Source organism: Convolutriloba macropyga, chromosome 1 (assembly GCF_964194025.1).
Source record: "Convolutriloba macropyga chromosome 1, txConMacr16.3, whole genome shotgun sequence".
Lineage (NCBI taxonomy): Eukaryota > Metazoa > Xenacoelomorpha > Acoela > Convolutidae > Convolutriloba > Convolutriloba macropyga.
Genome location: NC_134468.1, coordinates 15572007 through 15589176, shown reverse-complemented (window position 1 = coordinate 15589176; position 17170 = coordinate 15572007). Strand labels below are relative to the sequence as shown.

At 34.8% G+C, this 17170-nt stretch overlaps 3 protein-coding genes across 6 annotated transcripts in view; 1 reads left to right on the top strand and 2 right to left on the bottom strand.

Annotated features, from left to right (window-relative positions):
- The window catches only part of LOC142345871 (uncharacterized), a 372085-nt gene that overhangs the window by 63393 nt on the left and 291522 nt on the right, over positions 1-17170 (bottom strand). The window lies entirely within an intron of this gene.
- LOC142335503 (uncharacterized) overlaps positions 1-17170 on the top strand; it is a 163104-nt gene that overhangs the window by 42666 nt on the left and 103268 nt on the right. The gene's annotated exons all lie outside the window — the stretch shown is intronic.
- The window catches only part of LOC142335470 (DNA excision repair protein ERCC-8-like), an 80831-nt gene that overhangs the window by 1656 nt on the left and 62005 nt on the right, over positions 1-17170 (bottom strand). For 2 of the 3 annotated variants that reach the window (XM_075383988.1, XM_075384005.1), the window contains 2 exons: positions 15894-16016; positions 2176-2338 (listed from right to left, as the gene is read on the bottom strand). In XM_075383988.1, coding sequence (XP_075240103.1) covers positions 2176-2338; positions 15894-16016 — 286 coding nt within the window. The remainder of the gene's footprint in view (positions 1-2175; positions 2339-15893; positions 16017-17170) is intronic. The other variant, XM_075383997.1, reaches the window with a different exon arrangement.

Here is a 17170-nt window from a genome sequence, read left to right as displayed (position 1 = left end):
TGGCAGAATGATAGAACAACAGGCTGACACAAGCTGAAATTAAAAAGGAAGAAAGAATTACGATCCGAATTTATTTCTAAATTTTTCTCAGATTTGTTGTCAATGTCTTCAAAATCAAAACTGGCAATCAAAGACAAAAGTACATTTGAATTGCCAAGAAAACCTATGGAATCCTCTATCATTATGAAACGAATCTTGAAAAACGAAAGGTTGCTCGTGTAATTTTTTTGAGACACCATTTTCTGACTTGATTTTATCAGATAGGGAAGAAGTCAAACCACTAAACACGATTTTTCTTTCGCTTTTCTATTTCGGCATAAAATTCCCCGTTCCTTTTTCTTTTCCGCGACATCAAAATTAAAAAATTTCAAAAAAATACATTACTACAAATAAAAATATATTTGACATGTTGACAACCAGGAGGGTTCTTTTGTAGCAATTAACGAAATCTCACAGTCTGGTCTATGTGACCGTATCTCTGACAAGTCTACAGACTCGCGCAAGTCTACACACACAAGTACACACACACCACTCACACTGGTGCACAACTATACGCAGATACACAAACGCGGAAGCACATAAAGATATGTAATTATATGCTCAAACAAACCCACATTTGTGCTGGTGCATTAGTAAACACAAAAGCGCAAATAACGCGAAAAATTGAAAAAACGGCTGGCAGATTGCCTAAAAATAGCCGCCATAGCTTCGTAGATCTGCAGTCTCAAAAAAAACTTATTGCGGCATCTAATAGCTGCTCTCAAATAACATTTAATTGAGTGACACACACCAGATTGACCTTATCTCTTTGAATTTAAGTCAAGAAAAGTCAATTTCAGAGCGAGGAAGTAATGAGCTTTGAGAGTGAGGTAAGTCACGTGTGACCAAAAAACTTAATCACGCGAATGAACAAGGAACTCACTCCACCAATAGTGAAAAATGACGTCACGCTCGCAATTAAGTTGAAATTGCATCAACCAGTGAGCAAAAAACGTGATTGTGACGTCATATGGTCGTAACAAAAATCTTGCCGACAAAATAAAAAAGAGAAGGCCGACCCAGCTATAGCTTTGCGGCTATTAAAAATATGAAAACTCGAGCGACTCATTTCTTTAAGAACTTTTAAATGACACCACCTTTAATTCTACGCAAAACAAAATCTACTAGAGGCGCCCTAAGAAAAAATTTTCTCTGGCATAAAATTTTACCTCCCCCCAAGAAAAAATTGAGATTGGAACAAAAAGGCTTCACGTTCAAATTGTACCAACTAATTTTTAAACCCCTTATAAAATTAAAACATTACCGATTAAAAGTAGGAAGAATTGCTCTCGAACGACTAGTGTGTGAGCTCAATCAATTGCAGCCTGCTTCAGTCGGGGAGGGGGGTGGGATGTGAGAGGGGAGCTTAAATGGGACTAAGAAGTTCAAGAGTGGGCTTGAAATAACCACATTAGAGGCTAACAAATACCACTATTAAAATTTAAATTGAAAAATGGCACCAGTCTTGGCGCACTTTTCATTTGACTTTTAGTAGTGATCTGCCGCCACTTGAGTTCAGCTGTGACAGTTGGGAATGATTAGAAAATTTTATAGTGTTCACATTGGTTGATTCCAGAATCAGTAGTAGTGCCGAAGAAAAATTGTTTTCCATGGTTCACGTACCACTCTTCAATGTCAGTTTTCTCTTAAGAAGATATAATTTTATATGTTGCTTGCGTTATCTACCCTTTGCCACGTTTTTTGTTTGAGAAATTAAAAGATTATTAATTGGTTGATCTGCAGCATTAATTGGTTGATCTGCAGCATTAATTGGTTTGGTTGATCTGCGTCATATCCAAGCGCAGATCAACCAATTAATGCTGCAATTAACAAACGAATCCAACAACACGTGAGTAACATTTACATGAACCTAAGTCGCCATCTTAGACTTTTTAAAGCTGATCAACTTCTCGAAGTAATATCACCACTTCTATTTTTTCATCAAAACACTTTTCAGTGAAGGCCGAAACTACCTTTGCAAAGTATATGCACTAGCCTCCTTAATATATTCTATAAGCGAAACCCCAAACATTAAAGCTGAAGCGAAAACTTTTAGGTATGTAACAAACATACACTAAAGACTGGAGATAAAATTGATTAAATAACTCATCGTATCCAAATATGGGAGTAGCTAACCTGTTCTGCATAATGTCCTTGTGACAGTAGGTCCCGCTTCTTAGAACTTGGACCGCTTTTGTCACTTTGCCCGAGCTGTGAAAGCTCATACGACATGAGCACAGAGCCTTTCCTCACGTCGTAAAGCTTCAAACCATCATCAGGACTACAACTTAGCAGATGCCTGAAAGTTACAAACTTGTATACATCATGTGCATCAACAAAAAACCGGCGAATATAAAGCGAACACCAATTAAGAACCTCACTTCACACCATAAAATTGTCTCCTCAAAACCAATTTCGTGAATCGCATTCCTAGAGACTGGTTAGGCGTAAGGCTCTAAGAGAACTTAATGCCCTCCGAGAGTTAACTGTTTATCCCGTTTTTGAGGACGAGAGGTCAAATGGTTGAGACAAAACTTGGTCACGCGAAAAATTGGATAAAAAGACCACAGGACTAACATAATTGCTACAAACTTTGTTTGAGACCAACTCACAGAACGAAGAAAGCAGATTTTTAACGACATGGCTGATTTGATTATTGCAGATAATAGAGCGTCTACTCAAAAAGTGGTGAGACAGATTAGAAGACGGATCAATTGGAGAATAAACTAAATAAAATTTTATAACTAAAAATTCAAAGGCGCTGTCAGCATCAAACGAAGGAACAAAAAATAGAGAAAAACAGCACGAGACAAAATTGGAGTTTTTTCCAAGACAATTGGGAAAGTATAAAAAACAGTTTTTTTAAAAAATTGTTTCCACGCAGTTAAAATTCCGCGACTATGCATTAAACAACTGAATACATTAGAAAATCTGCCTCTTTAAAAAACAGTTAATCATGATCAATCATACCAATTACCAAAAAGTATTACGTAGAACTAGAGCTAAAAACTATCCTTTTTCCAAAAATATATCAAAGTAAAAAATATCAATCATAAAAAACTGATTCGTGCAATTGAAGCTAGACGCCAATAAGACTTACTTAAAAACTTACTTAAAATATTTTCCTCATAAAAGCAACTTTTTTGTGGTTTTGTTCTCCATGGAGACAGTGACAAAACTTTTAGATTTTTTTCTCTAATATACCCTAGAAAAAATTGCAATCGTCTGAATTAATTGAATTTTGACCTAATTTCAGCTAAATTTGACTGAAAAAACGCTAAATTTCTCAGGCTAAATTGTGGGTAAAAACTGGTTCCAAATTTTAAAAACCAAAGTCCTAAAATTTCTCTTTCTATCGAAATTGTAACTGCAGAAATCTTTAAATTGAAAACACAAACTAGTCTGGGATTCGCTAGAAAAAATTTGCTAGCAAAAAGAAGTGTCAAAAAAGTGGGTCTGGTATAATGTTATTCCGTTTTTTTTCAAAACTTGGAACAAAAACTAAAAATTGTGGCAAACTTTTTTCAGCTAACCCAGCTTTAAGGATGCTGATATACCTTATTGCTTTAATTACTATTATCATATATACGAAAGTCACATTCTGGAACCCAGGTTATTGCTTTCTAAAAAGTCTTTGCTTTCTAAAGTAATTGCTTTCTGAAATTTTTTTTTCAGGTTGTAGTTCCATTCAAAAATAAAATTCTGCGGAACTATTTATTTAGTGGTTCTCTTTAGCCTGTTTTTAATTTTTCAAGATTATGGAAACAACTGTTCTGAATGTCATGTACACAATGTTTTCAAGACGGAAAATGATACAAATCAGAATACAAATCAATACTTCTATATTTTTAATCAACCAAAATTGAATATTAATACCGCAAAATAATTAAATTCGTTTTCCTTATATTCCTGCGAGTAGAAGTCATCAGATACGAGTGTAAGCAAAAACTTGTAAACAAAATAAATTACATCAGAACTTTTTTGCAAAACAGAAGGAAATTTATAGCAGAAAACTTTTTAAGATGCAACTTTGAAATCCAGTGGTAAATAAAAATTTGTGCTAATAATGTGTTAATTTAACTGTGTTTATTTTGATTTAATTAAATCTGTATTTTTGATAAGGTATGAGAAATTGGTTCAAATGTTATACAATTATTCTTACTTCTATTTTTAATCCAGCTTCTAACGATCTAACGAGAAGCACGCGCATCTAGCTCTTTGAAACTGCTATATTCTTAAACAGCAGAAATTGGGTAAAAGCAGTTATTGCTTTAATCTTTGTTCATAGAATATATGTTTTGCGAAATTAACCCAACTTTCTGCCCCTCCCTGGCCATTTAGTTAGGCCTCTCTCAATATATCTAAACCAAAGCCAGCAGTACGCCAGTCGTTTTAGAGCAATTCATCCGTCGGTAGCCGGTTATGTTCTCTTAATTTTGCGTGTTGAACTGTCTTGAAATATCTGAGGATAAGGTTTTAATGATAACTTAAAAAAGGTTAACTGACGGAATGGCCGAAAAATAAATTCTGGAGCTTGGAAATGAGTATACAGTCAATGGTCATCATGCTATTGTAGTGTGAAGACTTTATAAGTATCTGTAAGTTTGAGTAATGGTTCAACCTACATAACGTTTCCAAAATTGATCATTTTTATGCCATATGACGGGTTGGAACACTGTGCGCGAACGCACATTACTGATCCTCCATCTTCACTATGGGTTGAAAGAAATAATCACAATCAGATGTTGGTAAATCTACAAATCCAAAGAAGCTTTTGTTTAGCATTAAACAGATCTAGTTGAACATGCGTCGTCACAGTTTTATTGTCATGAATTTTTCATTATCATGAGACATCGGGATATCAATTGCCACAGGTGCGTTGCCCATTTGGTCTGTCAAAGCATAGCCAGCAGATTGCTGGAAAACAACTGCCTTTGGCCCCCTGACTGACGTTGGGATTGGCACAGAAAAAAAGGAGGACATTCTTTCGTTCCAAGTGTCAAAAAGTGTTCTAATTTGGTCCGGAGTTTCAATAGATTTGATAGATATGGCAAATTCGGCGTCAGAAATGGAAGGATTGAAATCTTAATAAAAATATCAGCCAACAGTATACTCTAAGGAACTTTGATACTTTATTGGTTTATCAAGTTTCTTTTGATTTTGCTTTCTGACCTTGACCGTACTTAACGAACGAATTCCATTCAGTTGAAACAATCAAAAAGGTAAAACGAAAAAAGAAAACTTAGCCCGAAGACTCCACAACCAAGTCACAGAATTCCCTTAGGACCCAGACAACTAGCCAAAGAACTACCTTTCATTCAATCAATGACCAGCAATTGATTACAAAACAATACAAAAATTGCTTTCGAATGGCGGAGCACCTTTCACAGCGTCAGTAGCCCAGATAATTTTTAGAAGTGCAAAAACTGCGACAAAGTAGTTGTTTGAACCCGCGACCTCCGGAGTAAGAGACGGACGCATTAACCACTCGACTATTATGGTCTTGTAATTGCTGATCTTATAATAGCTTTTATTTTAGCAAGACTTAATTTCTGAATAAGAGCAATATAGGGTAGAATAGAATAGCTTGACAATAAGATTGAAAGACTGGTGCGAAAATGACAAAGAACGGTAGAAATAGGCACCAAAAACAGTTTGAAAACATTGCCTCATTTTACTCAAATTAACGAAAAAGCAACTTAAACCAAAAATATCACCGAATGATATAGAAGATAGAAAAAATCGCAAAACTGCAAAAAACTTCAATGAAAAGAAAATGGCAGAAATAGCTCAACTATATAAAAATATTGATATTTTCTTTAAATGGTTAAAAAGCATCCAAAGATGAACTGAGCAGTTAAACTATCTGAGGCAAAATCACTTTGGCATGAAAAATTAACGCTAGAACTGAAAAACAGCACCAGCTCATCTTGGCCAAAACACCAGCATTTCAAATAACCAGTACTTAACATAGCCGGTAGATAAAAATAGCCGCCGTCGACGCGCTTTATGCACATCGGGATTCAAAAGGAAAAAAACTATGATAACTAAGAAAAACTTTGATACCTAATTCTCGATGACTTAATGACCAGGCTTTATCGGTTTATCCTGTCTCTTGATTTTGATCTTTTGACTTTGACAGTATTCGCCCCATTGTGTAATTGAATGAGTGAAAGAATTTAAAATTCATTTAGTTGAAACAGTGAGTGGAGTAAGTCAGAAGTCAAACGTGAAAATCGTGACTTATGTAAACGAAAAACGTGATCAAAAGGTAAAACGAATTTAAAAAAAGAGAGCACCCAAATAATAGCCGTTGAGAGCCTGACGTCGACTATTATTAAGCAGAACGCATGAAAGCCGAAAAAATAAGCTTAAGTAAAAAAAAAGAGAAAAAAATTGCCAAAAACTAAATACAGCTAAAAAAAATTAAGATAGTTTAATCAATTTTTCACATAGTACCAAGTACAAAAATAGTTTGACAATATCAAGATAAAAAAAAATTTCCTCGCAAAATAATAGGCAAGGCATAATGAGTTTACAAACATCTTGACTTTCAAAACTAAGAAAAAGAAACAAATTGTGACAAAGCTACTAAATTTTCTATCCAATATTATAAATTGCTTTGCTTCAAAAAAACCTTATTAAATCAGGAGACATTTAGGACCGTTAGACTTAAATTCAGTTACCAATAGATGCAATAAAACAAACATAAACCGACAAATGTCGGAAGAATTGCTCTTGAACGACAGGCGAGGCAGTTTAATTCAGGGTCTGTAGCCTAAATCAATTTTTCTTTATGGGTGCAAAAAACCTTGCCCCCAACAGGATTCGAACCATTGACCTCCCGATCCATAGCCACGTGCACAAACCATTGCGCTATTAGTCACTTATTTTCGCTTTACTGCTACCGATTATATATATTAGCAACAAGCTTTACTTCGGAGTGAGAGCAATAGATATCACACAAAAATGATGAACGAAAGCGTAAAAAGTCACTTGAGAAGTCAAAGAATGCTCTAGAAGAAAAGCGCAAAAACCATCAAGCGAAAAATTGGAATAAAAAAAGGCACACACGTTCACAATAATTGCTATGAACTTCGTTCAAGAGCAATTAATTAATGGGTAAAATATTTTGAAACAACCTAAAAGTTCTCAATTTAGTTGAACAGCTTGAAAAAGACGCATTCTGAAAAAAAAATTCATTCACAGCAGAAATTTCTCCACGCCTACATTTTTTGCTCTTTTTTAATAAAAAAAATCAGAACAGAAAACCACCAACTCCAAAACAATTTGTTAAACTTTTTTCACTCCCTGAACTTCCGGATCTTCTCCATGCCCACTTTTACTAAAACCAAAATAGCAGAAGAAATCCGGAAACGACTCCCAGAGACATCTTTACCAAAAACCACTTCGACATAGCTATCAACTAAAAGACCAAAAGAAGAAAATCAGAAAAAACGATCTTAACTCAAATAGCAAAAAATGTAGCCAACAAAACTTAATTTTAAAAAATTAGAATAGTAATTTCTTCATATAACACAAGCACACAAAGCACTGAAGCTTTCGCTCATGAAATAGAAACTAAACATATTCTGAATAAGTGAGTTCTGAAAAAATTAGGAGAAAATCCCAAAGACTAAGCAGACTATTAAAAATGTATGGGTTACTAATTTCTCAAATTTGTCAGATGATTTTCTAAAAACACTGCTTTAAAACTGCACAGGTAAAACCATTAGATTAATTAAATTAACAATGAACAATATGTTTGTAATTAATTGACAATGAAAGAAAAACTCTTGACCACATCTCGATCAAATATCCCAATCATGAAAATTCAAAACGTATCTCGCTAAGAATCTGATAACCTTCCGCAAACGCATTCAGAACAATCTCAAGCCTAAACTACAGACTTTGAAACTTTTCGATGAAACTATCTTAAAACGAAAAAAAAATCGCTTCAAACAACCGCACGAGAACAAAATATTTTCTCGCATAGGGAGAATTTTTCGTGTCCCAATTACCCTCTCTCGGAATCAGGAGTAAAAATAAAAGATAGCCTGAGGACTCCAGAATTCACTTGTAGCAAAACTTGATTAAAGCCTCAAGCAAAATCTTTTTCGTTTAATATTATTGATTTTTAAACTATTCATTCCGAAAACCAGAAAATATGAAATGAAAAGAGATCAATTTTCTGTTTAAAAATCTGATTAGAAATCTACGTTATTCACAATATACGAATGAATATCATTTTTCTTGAACCATTGACTAACACTAAAAAAACAATGGGAACGATGCAAACCAAACGAAAGTCGAGCAAAAAAGAAGATACAGCGACAAAATTGAAAATCGAAATTTAATTTTCTGAAAAATTCTTTCCCACAATTATTTTCCATAGCTCTGGTGGATACTGTTTCTGGATAATAAGTGCGCTCTAAAAAATGAAACTTGAGCTCAAAAAAACGCTTTAATTAACCTCCACAACCTACTATGACTCAATGACGGGGATTTATCAGTTCATCTAGTCTCTTTTGATTTTGCTCTTTTGACTTTGACGGTATTCACCCCATTGTGTAATTCAATGCGTGAAAGAACTTAGTAGCCATTCAATTGAAACAAGGAGTGAACTTTTAAAAATGAGAGCGACTAATTAATATCCGTTGAGAGGTTGGCCGCCTTTATCAAAAATACTCACAAATATTTTTTAAAAATCTGAGAACGATTGAAAAAGGCAAAACTAGAGATAAGAGACTAAAATTAGAGTTGTTTCTTTATGACAGTAACATCATTATTGCTACCAATCGAATCAGACGAGAAGCACTGCGTGCATAAACACCAACTACAACAAAAAAACTGACCATTTGAATAACGCGAAAACCGCTAAAACACCTAAAATGTCAACTAACTGCAGAGAAGCAATATTTTTTTAAGAAACTGTATCACCTATGTGTTATTTCTATTAGCCTCCTTAAATAAGCTTTAATTAGAGTGGTAACACACACTCAGTTGACTTTGAACCTCGTTGAATTAAAGAAAAGAAAACTCCTCTTGAAATGAGGAAAGTCATTTTTGAGAGTGAAATAAGATATGTGCGGCCAAAAAACTTAATTACGCAAATTCACAAAAAATTCACTGTACTAAGAGAAAAATGGCGTCACGTAAGCAACTTACTCGAAATTGTATGAATGAATGAAATGCAGATTTGAACTGATCAGATGTCATATTGCCGTAACGAAGAACTTAACGGCAAAATAAAAAACCAAGACAAGGTCAATAGCCCCAGCAATTGTTTTGCAGCTGTTAATAAATCTTAAAAAGTGCTTTGAGAATGCCTCACTAAAACAAAAAACGCCGACTTCACGCCTACTTTTGTCTCTCAGAAAAATACATGGGAAAAACTACTCCAATTTTCTGTCCTCTTTTGGCTTCTCAACATATTGTCCTAAATGCTTGTTTTCAGGTGCAGTATTGGCTTTAACATTTTGTTTCAGTGACACGTCTCCAATACTGAAGTATTCTCCACGAGTCGTAAAAACAGAATCAAAAAAGAGCACCTTTGCTATTAAACATGCAGAATAATAAAGGTTTTACTGAAAATGTATGAGAGGAGGCAAACTTAATACAACAAACATAAACCGACTAACGTCGGAAAAATTGCTGTAGAAAACAACCGGGGCAATTTAATTCATGGGCCGTAGTCTAGATAAATTTTTCATTATGGGTGCAAAAATAGTTAACCACGTCGGGATTCGACAAACAAATTCACTCACTTAGCAAAAATTTCTCCACGCCTACATTTTTTGCTATTTTTAAAGAAAAAATTTAGAACAGAAAACCACCCACTTCGCTCCGCTTTCTGAATTTGTCCTCCAAAACAATTGTTTAAACTTTTTTCACTCCCTGAAATTCCGGACCTTCTCCATGCTCACTTTTACTAAAAAAACATAGCCGAAGAAATCCGGAATCGACTCCCAGAGACATCTTTACCAAAAACCACCACTTCTTCGACATAGCTATCAACTAAAAGGCCAAAAGAAGAAAATCAGAAAAAGCGATCTTAACTCAAACAGCAAAAAATGTAGCCAACAAAACTTAATTTAAAATTAGAATAAGAATAGTAATTTCTTCATATAACACAAGCACACAAAGCACTGAAAGGCTTTCGCTCATGAAATAGAAACTAAACATATTCTGAATAAGTGAGTTAGGAGAAAATCCCAAAAAAGACTAAGCAGACTATTAAAAATGTATGGGTTACTAATTTCTCAATTTTGTCAAAAAACTTTCTATAAAAAATTCCTTTAAAACTGCACAAGTAAAACCATTAGATTAATTAAATTAACAATGAACAATATGTTTGTAATTAATTGACAAAAGAAAAAACCCTTGACCATATCTCGATCAAATATCCCAATCATGAAAACTCAAAAAATATCTCGCTAAGAATCTGATAACCTTCCACAAACGCATTCAGAACAATCTCAAGCCTAAACTACAGACTTAGAAGCTTTTTGATAAAACTATCTTAAAACGAAAAAAAATCGCTTCAAACAACCGCACGAGAACAAAATATTTTCTCGCATAGGGAGAATTTTTCATGTCCCAATTACCCTCTCTCGGAATCAGGAGTAAAAACAAAAGATAGCCTGAAGACTCCAGAATTCACTTGTAGCAAAACTTGATTAAAGCCTCAAGCAAAATCTTTTTCATTTAATATCATTGATTTTTTCTACTATTCATTCCGAAAACCAGAAAATATGAAATGAAAAGAGATCAATTTTCTGTTTCAAAATCTGATTAGCAATCTACGTTATTCCCAATATACTAAGGAATATCAATTTTCATGAACCATTGACTAACGAAAAAAAGGGAACGATCAAAACCAAACGAAAGTCGAACGAAAAAGAAGATAGAGCGACGAAATTCAAAATCGAAATTTAATTTTCTGAAAAATTCTTTCCCACAATTATTCTCCATGGCTCTGGTGAATACTGTTTCTGGATAAAAAGTGCCTTCTAAAAAACGAAAAAAGCCGGCAAATTGCCGGAAAATAACCGCCGTTAACACACATTGGGTTGACCCAGGAAAAGAACCGACAGAAAATCATCCAAGAAACAAAAAGTGTTCTGCTTTGATTAGCAGTTTCAGTTAGATTTTAAAAGTATATTTAATTCAGTTTCAGCTGAAGGCTATTGAGCTCAAAAGTAACGCTCTAATGAACCTCCACAACCTACTATGACTCAATGACGGGGATTTATCAGTTCATCTCGTCTCTTTTGATTTGGCTCTTTTGACTTTGACAGTATTCACCACATTGTGTAATTCAATGCGTGAAACAATTTAAAACTCATTCAATTGAAACAGTGGGTGAACTTTAAAAAATGAGAGCGACTAATTAATAGCCGTTGGGAGGCTGGCGGCCTTTATCAAAAAATACCCACAAATATTTTCAAAAACCTGATAACAATTCAAAAAGGCAAAACTAGAGAAAAGAGACTAAAATTTGAATTGTTTCTTTATGCTATAAACATCATTATTGCTACCAATCGAATCAGACGATAAGCACTGCATCTATAAACACCAACTACAACCGAAAAACCCATTCACTGACCATTTGAATAACGCGAAAACCGCTAAAACGCTTAAAATGTCAACTAACTGCAGAGATGCAATATTTTTTAAGAAACTGTAGCACCTATGGGTTATTTCTATTAGCCTCCTTAAATAAGCTTTAATTAGAGTGGTAACACACACTCAGTTGACTTTGAGCCTCGTGGAATTAAAACAAAGAAAAGCCCTTTTGAAATGAGTAAAGTCGTTTTTGAGAGTGAAATAAGATGTGCGGCCAAAAAACTTAATTACGCGAATTGACAAACATAGCTGGCAGATTGCCAGAAAATAGCCGCAATAGATTCGTAGGTCGGCAGTCTAAAAAAGTAAAAAAGACAAAAAATTCGTCTTTTCATTGAAGGATGATCTGTTATATTTTGATAAAAATCTGTATAAGTTATTGCTGCCTCTATTAGCTGATCTCAAATAACCTTCATTTAGAGTGACACACACCCATTTGACCCTATCTCTTTGAATTAAACTAAATAAAAGTCAATTTCAAAGTGAGGAAGTCATTTTTGAGAGTGAGGTAAGTCAAGTGTGACCAAAAATTTAATCACGCAAATGAACAAAAAAACTCGCTCCACTAAGAGCGAAAAACGACGTCACACATGCAATTCAGTTGAAATTGCACGAACGAATGAACAAAAAGTGGCTGTGATATCATATGGTCGTAACAAAAATCATGACGACGAAATAAAAAAACCAAGAGAAGGCCAATAATAGCCCCAGCTATCGCTGTGCGGCTATTAAAAAACTCACTGTACTAAGAGAGAAAGGTGACGCCACGTACGCAATTTGCTCGAAACTGTATGAATGAAAGAAATGCAGATTTGAACTGATCGAGATGTCATATGGCCGTAACGAAGAACTTGACGGCAAAAAACCAAGACAAGGTCAATAGCCACAGCTATCGTTTTGCAGTTGTTAATAAATCTTAAAAAGTGCTTTGAGAATGCCTCACTAAAACAAAAAACGCCGACTTCACGCCTACTTTTGTCTCTCAGAAAAATGCATGGGAAAAACGACTCCAATTTTCTGTCCTCTTGGCTTCTCAACAGATTGTGCTAAACGCTTGTTTTCAGGTGCAGTATTGGCTTTATCATCTTGTTTCAGTGACACGACTCCAATACTGACGTACTCTCAGTGACAAGTAAAACCATTAGAATAATTAAATTAACAATGAACAATATGTTTGAAATTAATTGACAATGAAAGAAAAACTCTTGACCACATCTCGATCAAATATCCCAATCATGAAAATTCAAAACGTATCTCGCTAAGAATCTGATAACCTTCCGCAAACGCATTCAGAACAATCTCAAGCCTAAACTACAGACTTTGAAACTTTTCGATGAAACTATCTTAAAACGAAAAAAAAATCGCTTCAAACAACCGCACGAGAACAAAATATTTTCTCGCATAGGGAGAATTTTTCATGTCCCAATTACCCTCTCTCGGAATCAGGAGTAAAAACAAAAGATAGCCTGAAGACTCCAGAATTCACTTGTAGCAAAACTTGATTAAAGCCTCAAGCAAAATCTTTTTCATTTAATATCATTGATTTTTTCTACTATTCATTCCGAAAACCAGAAAATATGAAATGAAAAGAGATCAATTTTCTGTTTCAAAATCTGATTAGCAATCTACGTTATTCCCAATATACTAAAGAATATCAATTTTCATGAACCATTGAATAACGAAAAAAAGGGAACGATCAAAACCAAACGAAAGTCGAACAAAAAAGAAGATAGAGCGACAAAATTCAAAATCGAAATTTAATTTTCTGAAAAATTCTTTCCCACAATTATTCTCCATGGCTCTGGTGAATGCTGTTTCTGGATAAAAAGTGCCTTCTAAAAAATGAAAAAAGCCGGCAAATTGCCGGAAAATAACCGCCGTTAACACACATTGGGTTGACCCAGTAAAAGAACCGACAGAAAATCATCCAAGAAACAAAAAGTGTTCTGCTTTGATGTGCAGTTTCAGTTAGATTTTAGAAGTATATTTAATTCAGTTTGAGCTGAAGGCTATTGAGCTCAAAAGTAACGCTCTAATGAACCTCCACAACCTACTATGACTCAATGACGGGGATTTATCAGTTCATCTCGTCTCTTTTGATTTGGCTCTTTTGACTTTGACAGTATTCACCACATTGTGTAATTCAATGCGTGAAACAATTTAAAAGTCATTCAATTGAAACAGTGGGTGAACTTTAAAAAATGAGAGCGACTAATTAATAGCCGTTGGGAGGCTGGCGGCCTTTATCAAAAAATACCCACAAATATTTTCAAAAACCTGATAACAATTCAAAAAGGCAAAACTAGAGAAAAGAGACTAAAATTTGAATTGTTTCTTTATGCTATAAACATCATTATTGCTACCAATCGAATCAGACGATAAACACTGCATCTATAAACACCAACTACAACCGAAAAACCCATTCACTGACCATTTGAATAACGCGAAAACCGCTAAAACGCTTAAAATGTCAACTAACTGCAGAGATGCAATATTTTTTAAGAAACTGTAGCACCTATGGGTTATTTCTATTAGCCTCCTTAAATAAGCTTTAATTAGAGTGGTAACACACACTCAGTTGACTTTGAACCTCGTGGAATTAAAGCAAAGAAAAGTCCTTTTGAAATGAGTAAAGTCGTTTTTGAGAGTGAAATAAGATATGTGCGGCCAAAAAACTTAATTACGCGAATTGACAAACATAGCTGGCAGATTGCCAGAAAATAGCCGCAATAGATTCGTAGGTCGGCAGTCTAAAAAAGTAAAAAAGACAAAAAATTCGTCTTTTCATTGAAGGATGATCTGTTATATTTTGATAAAAATCTGTATAAGTTATTGCTGCCTCTATTAGCTGATCTCAAATAACCTTCATTTAGAGTGACACACACCCATTTGACCCTATCTCTTTGAATTAAACTAAATAAAAGTCAATTTCAAAGTGAGGAAGTCATTTTTGAGAGTGAGGTAAGTCAAGTGTGACCAAAAATTTAATCACGCAAATGAACAAAAAAACTCGCTCCACTAAGAGCGAAAAACGACGTCACACATGCAATTCAGTTGAAATTGCACGAACGAATGAACAAAAAGTGGCTGTGATATCATATGGTCGTAACAAAAATCATGACGACGAAATAAAAAAACCAAGAGAAGGCCAATAATAGCCCCAGCTATCGCTGTGCGGCTATTAAAAAACTCACTGTACTAAGAGAGAAAGGTGACGCCACGTACGCAATTTGCTCGAAACTGTATGAATGAATGAAATGCAGATTTGAACTGATCGAGATGTCATATGGCCGTAACGAAGAACTTGACGGCAAAAAACCAAGACAAGGTCAATAGCCACAGCTATCGTTTTGCAGTTGTTAATAAATCTTAAAAAGTGCTTTGAGAATGCCTCACTAAAACAAAAAACGCCGACTTCACGCCTACTTTTGTCTCAGAAAAATGCATGGGAAAAACGACTCCAATTTTCTGTCCTCTTGGCTTCTCAACAGATTGTGCTAAACGCTTGTTTTCAGGTGCAGTATTGGCTTTATCATCTTGTTTCAGTGACACGACTCCAATACTGACGTACTCTCCACGAGTCGTAAATACAGAAAACCGTAAGGCATCTTAGAGTCATTAAAGAGCACCCTTGCTATTAAACATGCAAAATAATAAACGTTTTACTGAATATGTATGAGAGGAGGCAAATTTAATACAACTGACATAAACCGACTAACGTAGGAAAAATTGCTCTCGAAAAAAAAACAATTTAATTCAGGGGCCGTAGCCTAGATAAACTTTTCTTTATGGGTTCAAAAATAGTTAACCACGTCGGGATTCGAACCATGGACCTCCCGCTCACTCGCCAGAAGCACCGTTCTATCGGGCCCTTCTTGTTGCTATTCTGCAACCGATTTTAATTAAGTAACAAGCTTTACTTCGGAGTGAGAGCAATAGAAATCACTCAAAAATGAAGAACGAAAGCGTTAAAAAAAGTCACTTGAGAAGTCAAAGAAAAGAAGAAGTCTAGAAGAAAAGCGCAAAAACGGCCAAGCGAAAAAATTACATAAAAAAGACGAACATGTTTACAATAATTGCAACGAACTTTGTTCGAGTGCAATTAAAAATGCTCTGACGGCAGTCTCGAACCATTTTTTAGCTTCCAGAGGTACACATTAGGTCATGTTTCGATTAATTGGCCAGAAAAATTAGAGTAATTAATTGACCATAAGCTAGGTAGGTACCTGTCATTAGCAGGACTCCAGTGCACGTCCATGACTACAGCGTTTCTCTCCTTTTTTCTGTTTCTATGCACAATCTTGTTGAACGATGAGCCACTTCGTATGTCAAATAGAACAATGCCAGATCTGCAAAAAAATATTATTTTTTGGCTTCGCTTTATTTTTATAAAGTAACTCATTATTTTAGTGTCAATGGAGCAAAATTATGGAAGTCTTGATGATTTACTTAATCGCGTCGAGCACATGTCACTTAATCAAAGAATGTTAACGGAATTGTTGTATGTTTTCTCAATACAACAAATATTTTATCGAACAATGGCCATATTCTGGACAAATGGCATTTTTAGCCTACAATACAGCCCTCAATCGATGGAACTTGGCATACTATTTAGTTCATTTGAGCTATCTTTGAGGCATATGACTACTTTCATTGCTCTAAAAAAGTCTGGCAACCATTTCTGGCAATTTGGATGTAATTGATAGCAATTTTTTTTAAATGGCTGATGGACATTTCTCATGTTTACATTCATCACATCCCCAATTCAGTCAGAATTATAAGCTGCTGTTCTCATTGCGCGCCTTAATTCAGACCAGCTCAGTACAAAATTCATTAGCATGACTCGATATTTAGCGCTTTAAAGTCAATTCGAAAGAACTAAACATTCAACGATAGCCATACAGTAGTCGCAAAACAAAACATACCCGGCAGATTGCCGGAAAATAGCCGCCGTTGATTCCCATAACTCTATTATGATTGAAAGAAAAGAAAATATCAACAAAAATTGATTTTTGTATAGAAACATTTTTAAGTGCGATTTATTTTGATGTCATTTAGTAATTGAACATACTCCTGTCTCTCAGTGAGAGGCTACATGGTCTAGTATCAATACCAATAAGCATTATAGATAGTAAAACTTATGAGAACAAAGTTCAAGTACCGGGCATCTAAAAATGGGCTGTATGGGTTTATCCCGTTTCTATTTCTGACTTTGATTTTTTTTATACTGACTCTCTTCATTTTGAATTGCTTTGCTGAGCAGCTGTTGTTTAAAAGTACTTTGAGGAGAATGACAGAAGAGTGAAACTAGCCCAGAGAAGTCAAAAAGATTTCACGCAAAATGTCGAAAAAGCGGAAAAATGGGTAAAGCGAAAAAAAGTTCGACGAAGTAAAAAAACATAGCAGAACAAGTCCTGACGTACAATTCAAAGAGTTTTCATTGACTAAACAGAAAACTAGACCTAGAACGGACTATGAATGGATTGGAAAAACCATTTAGAAA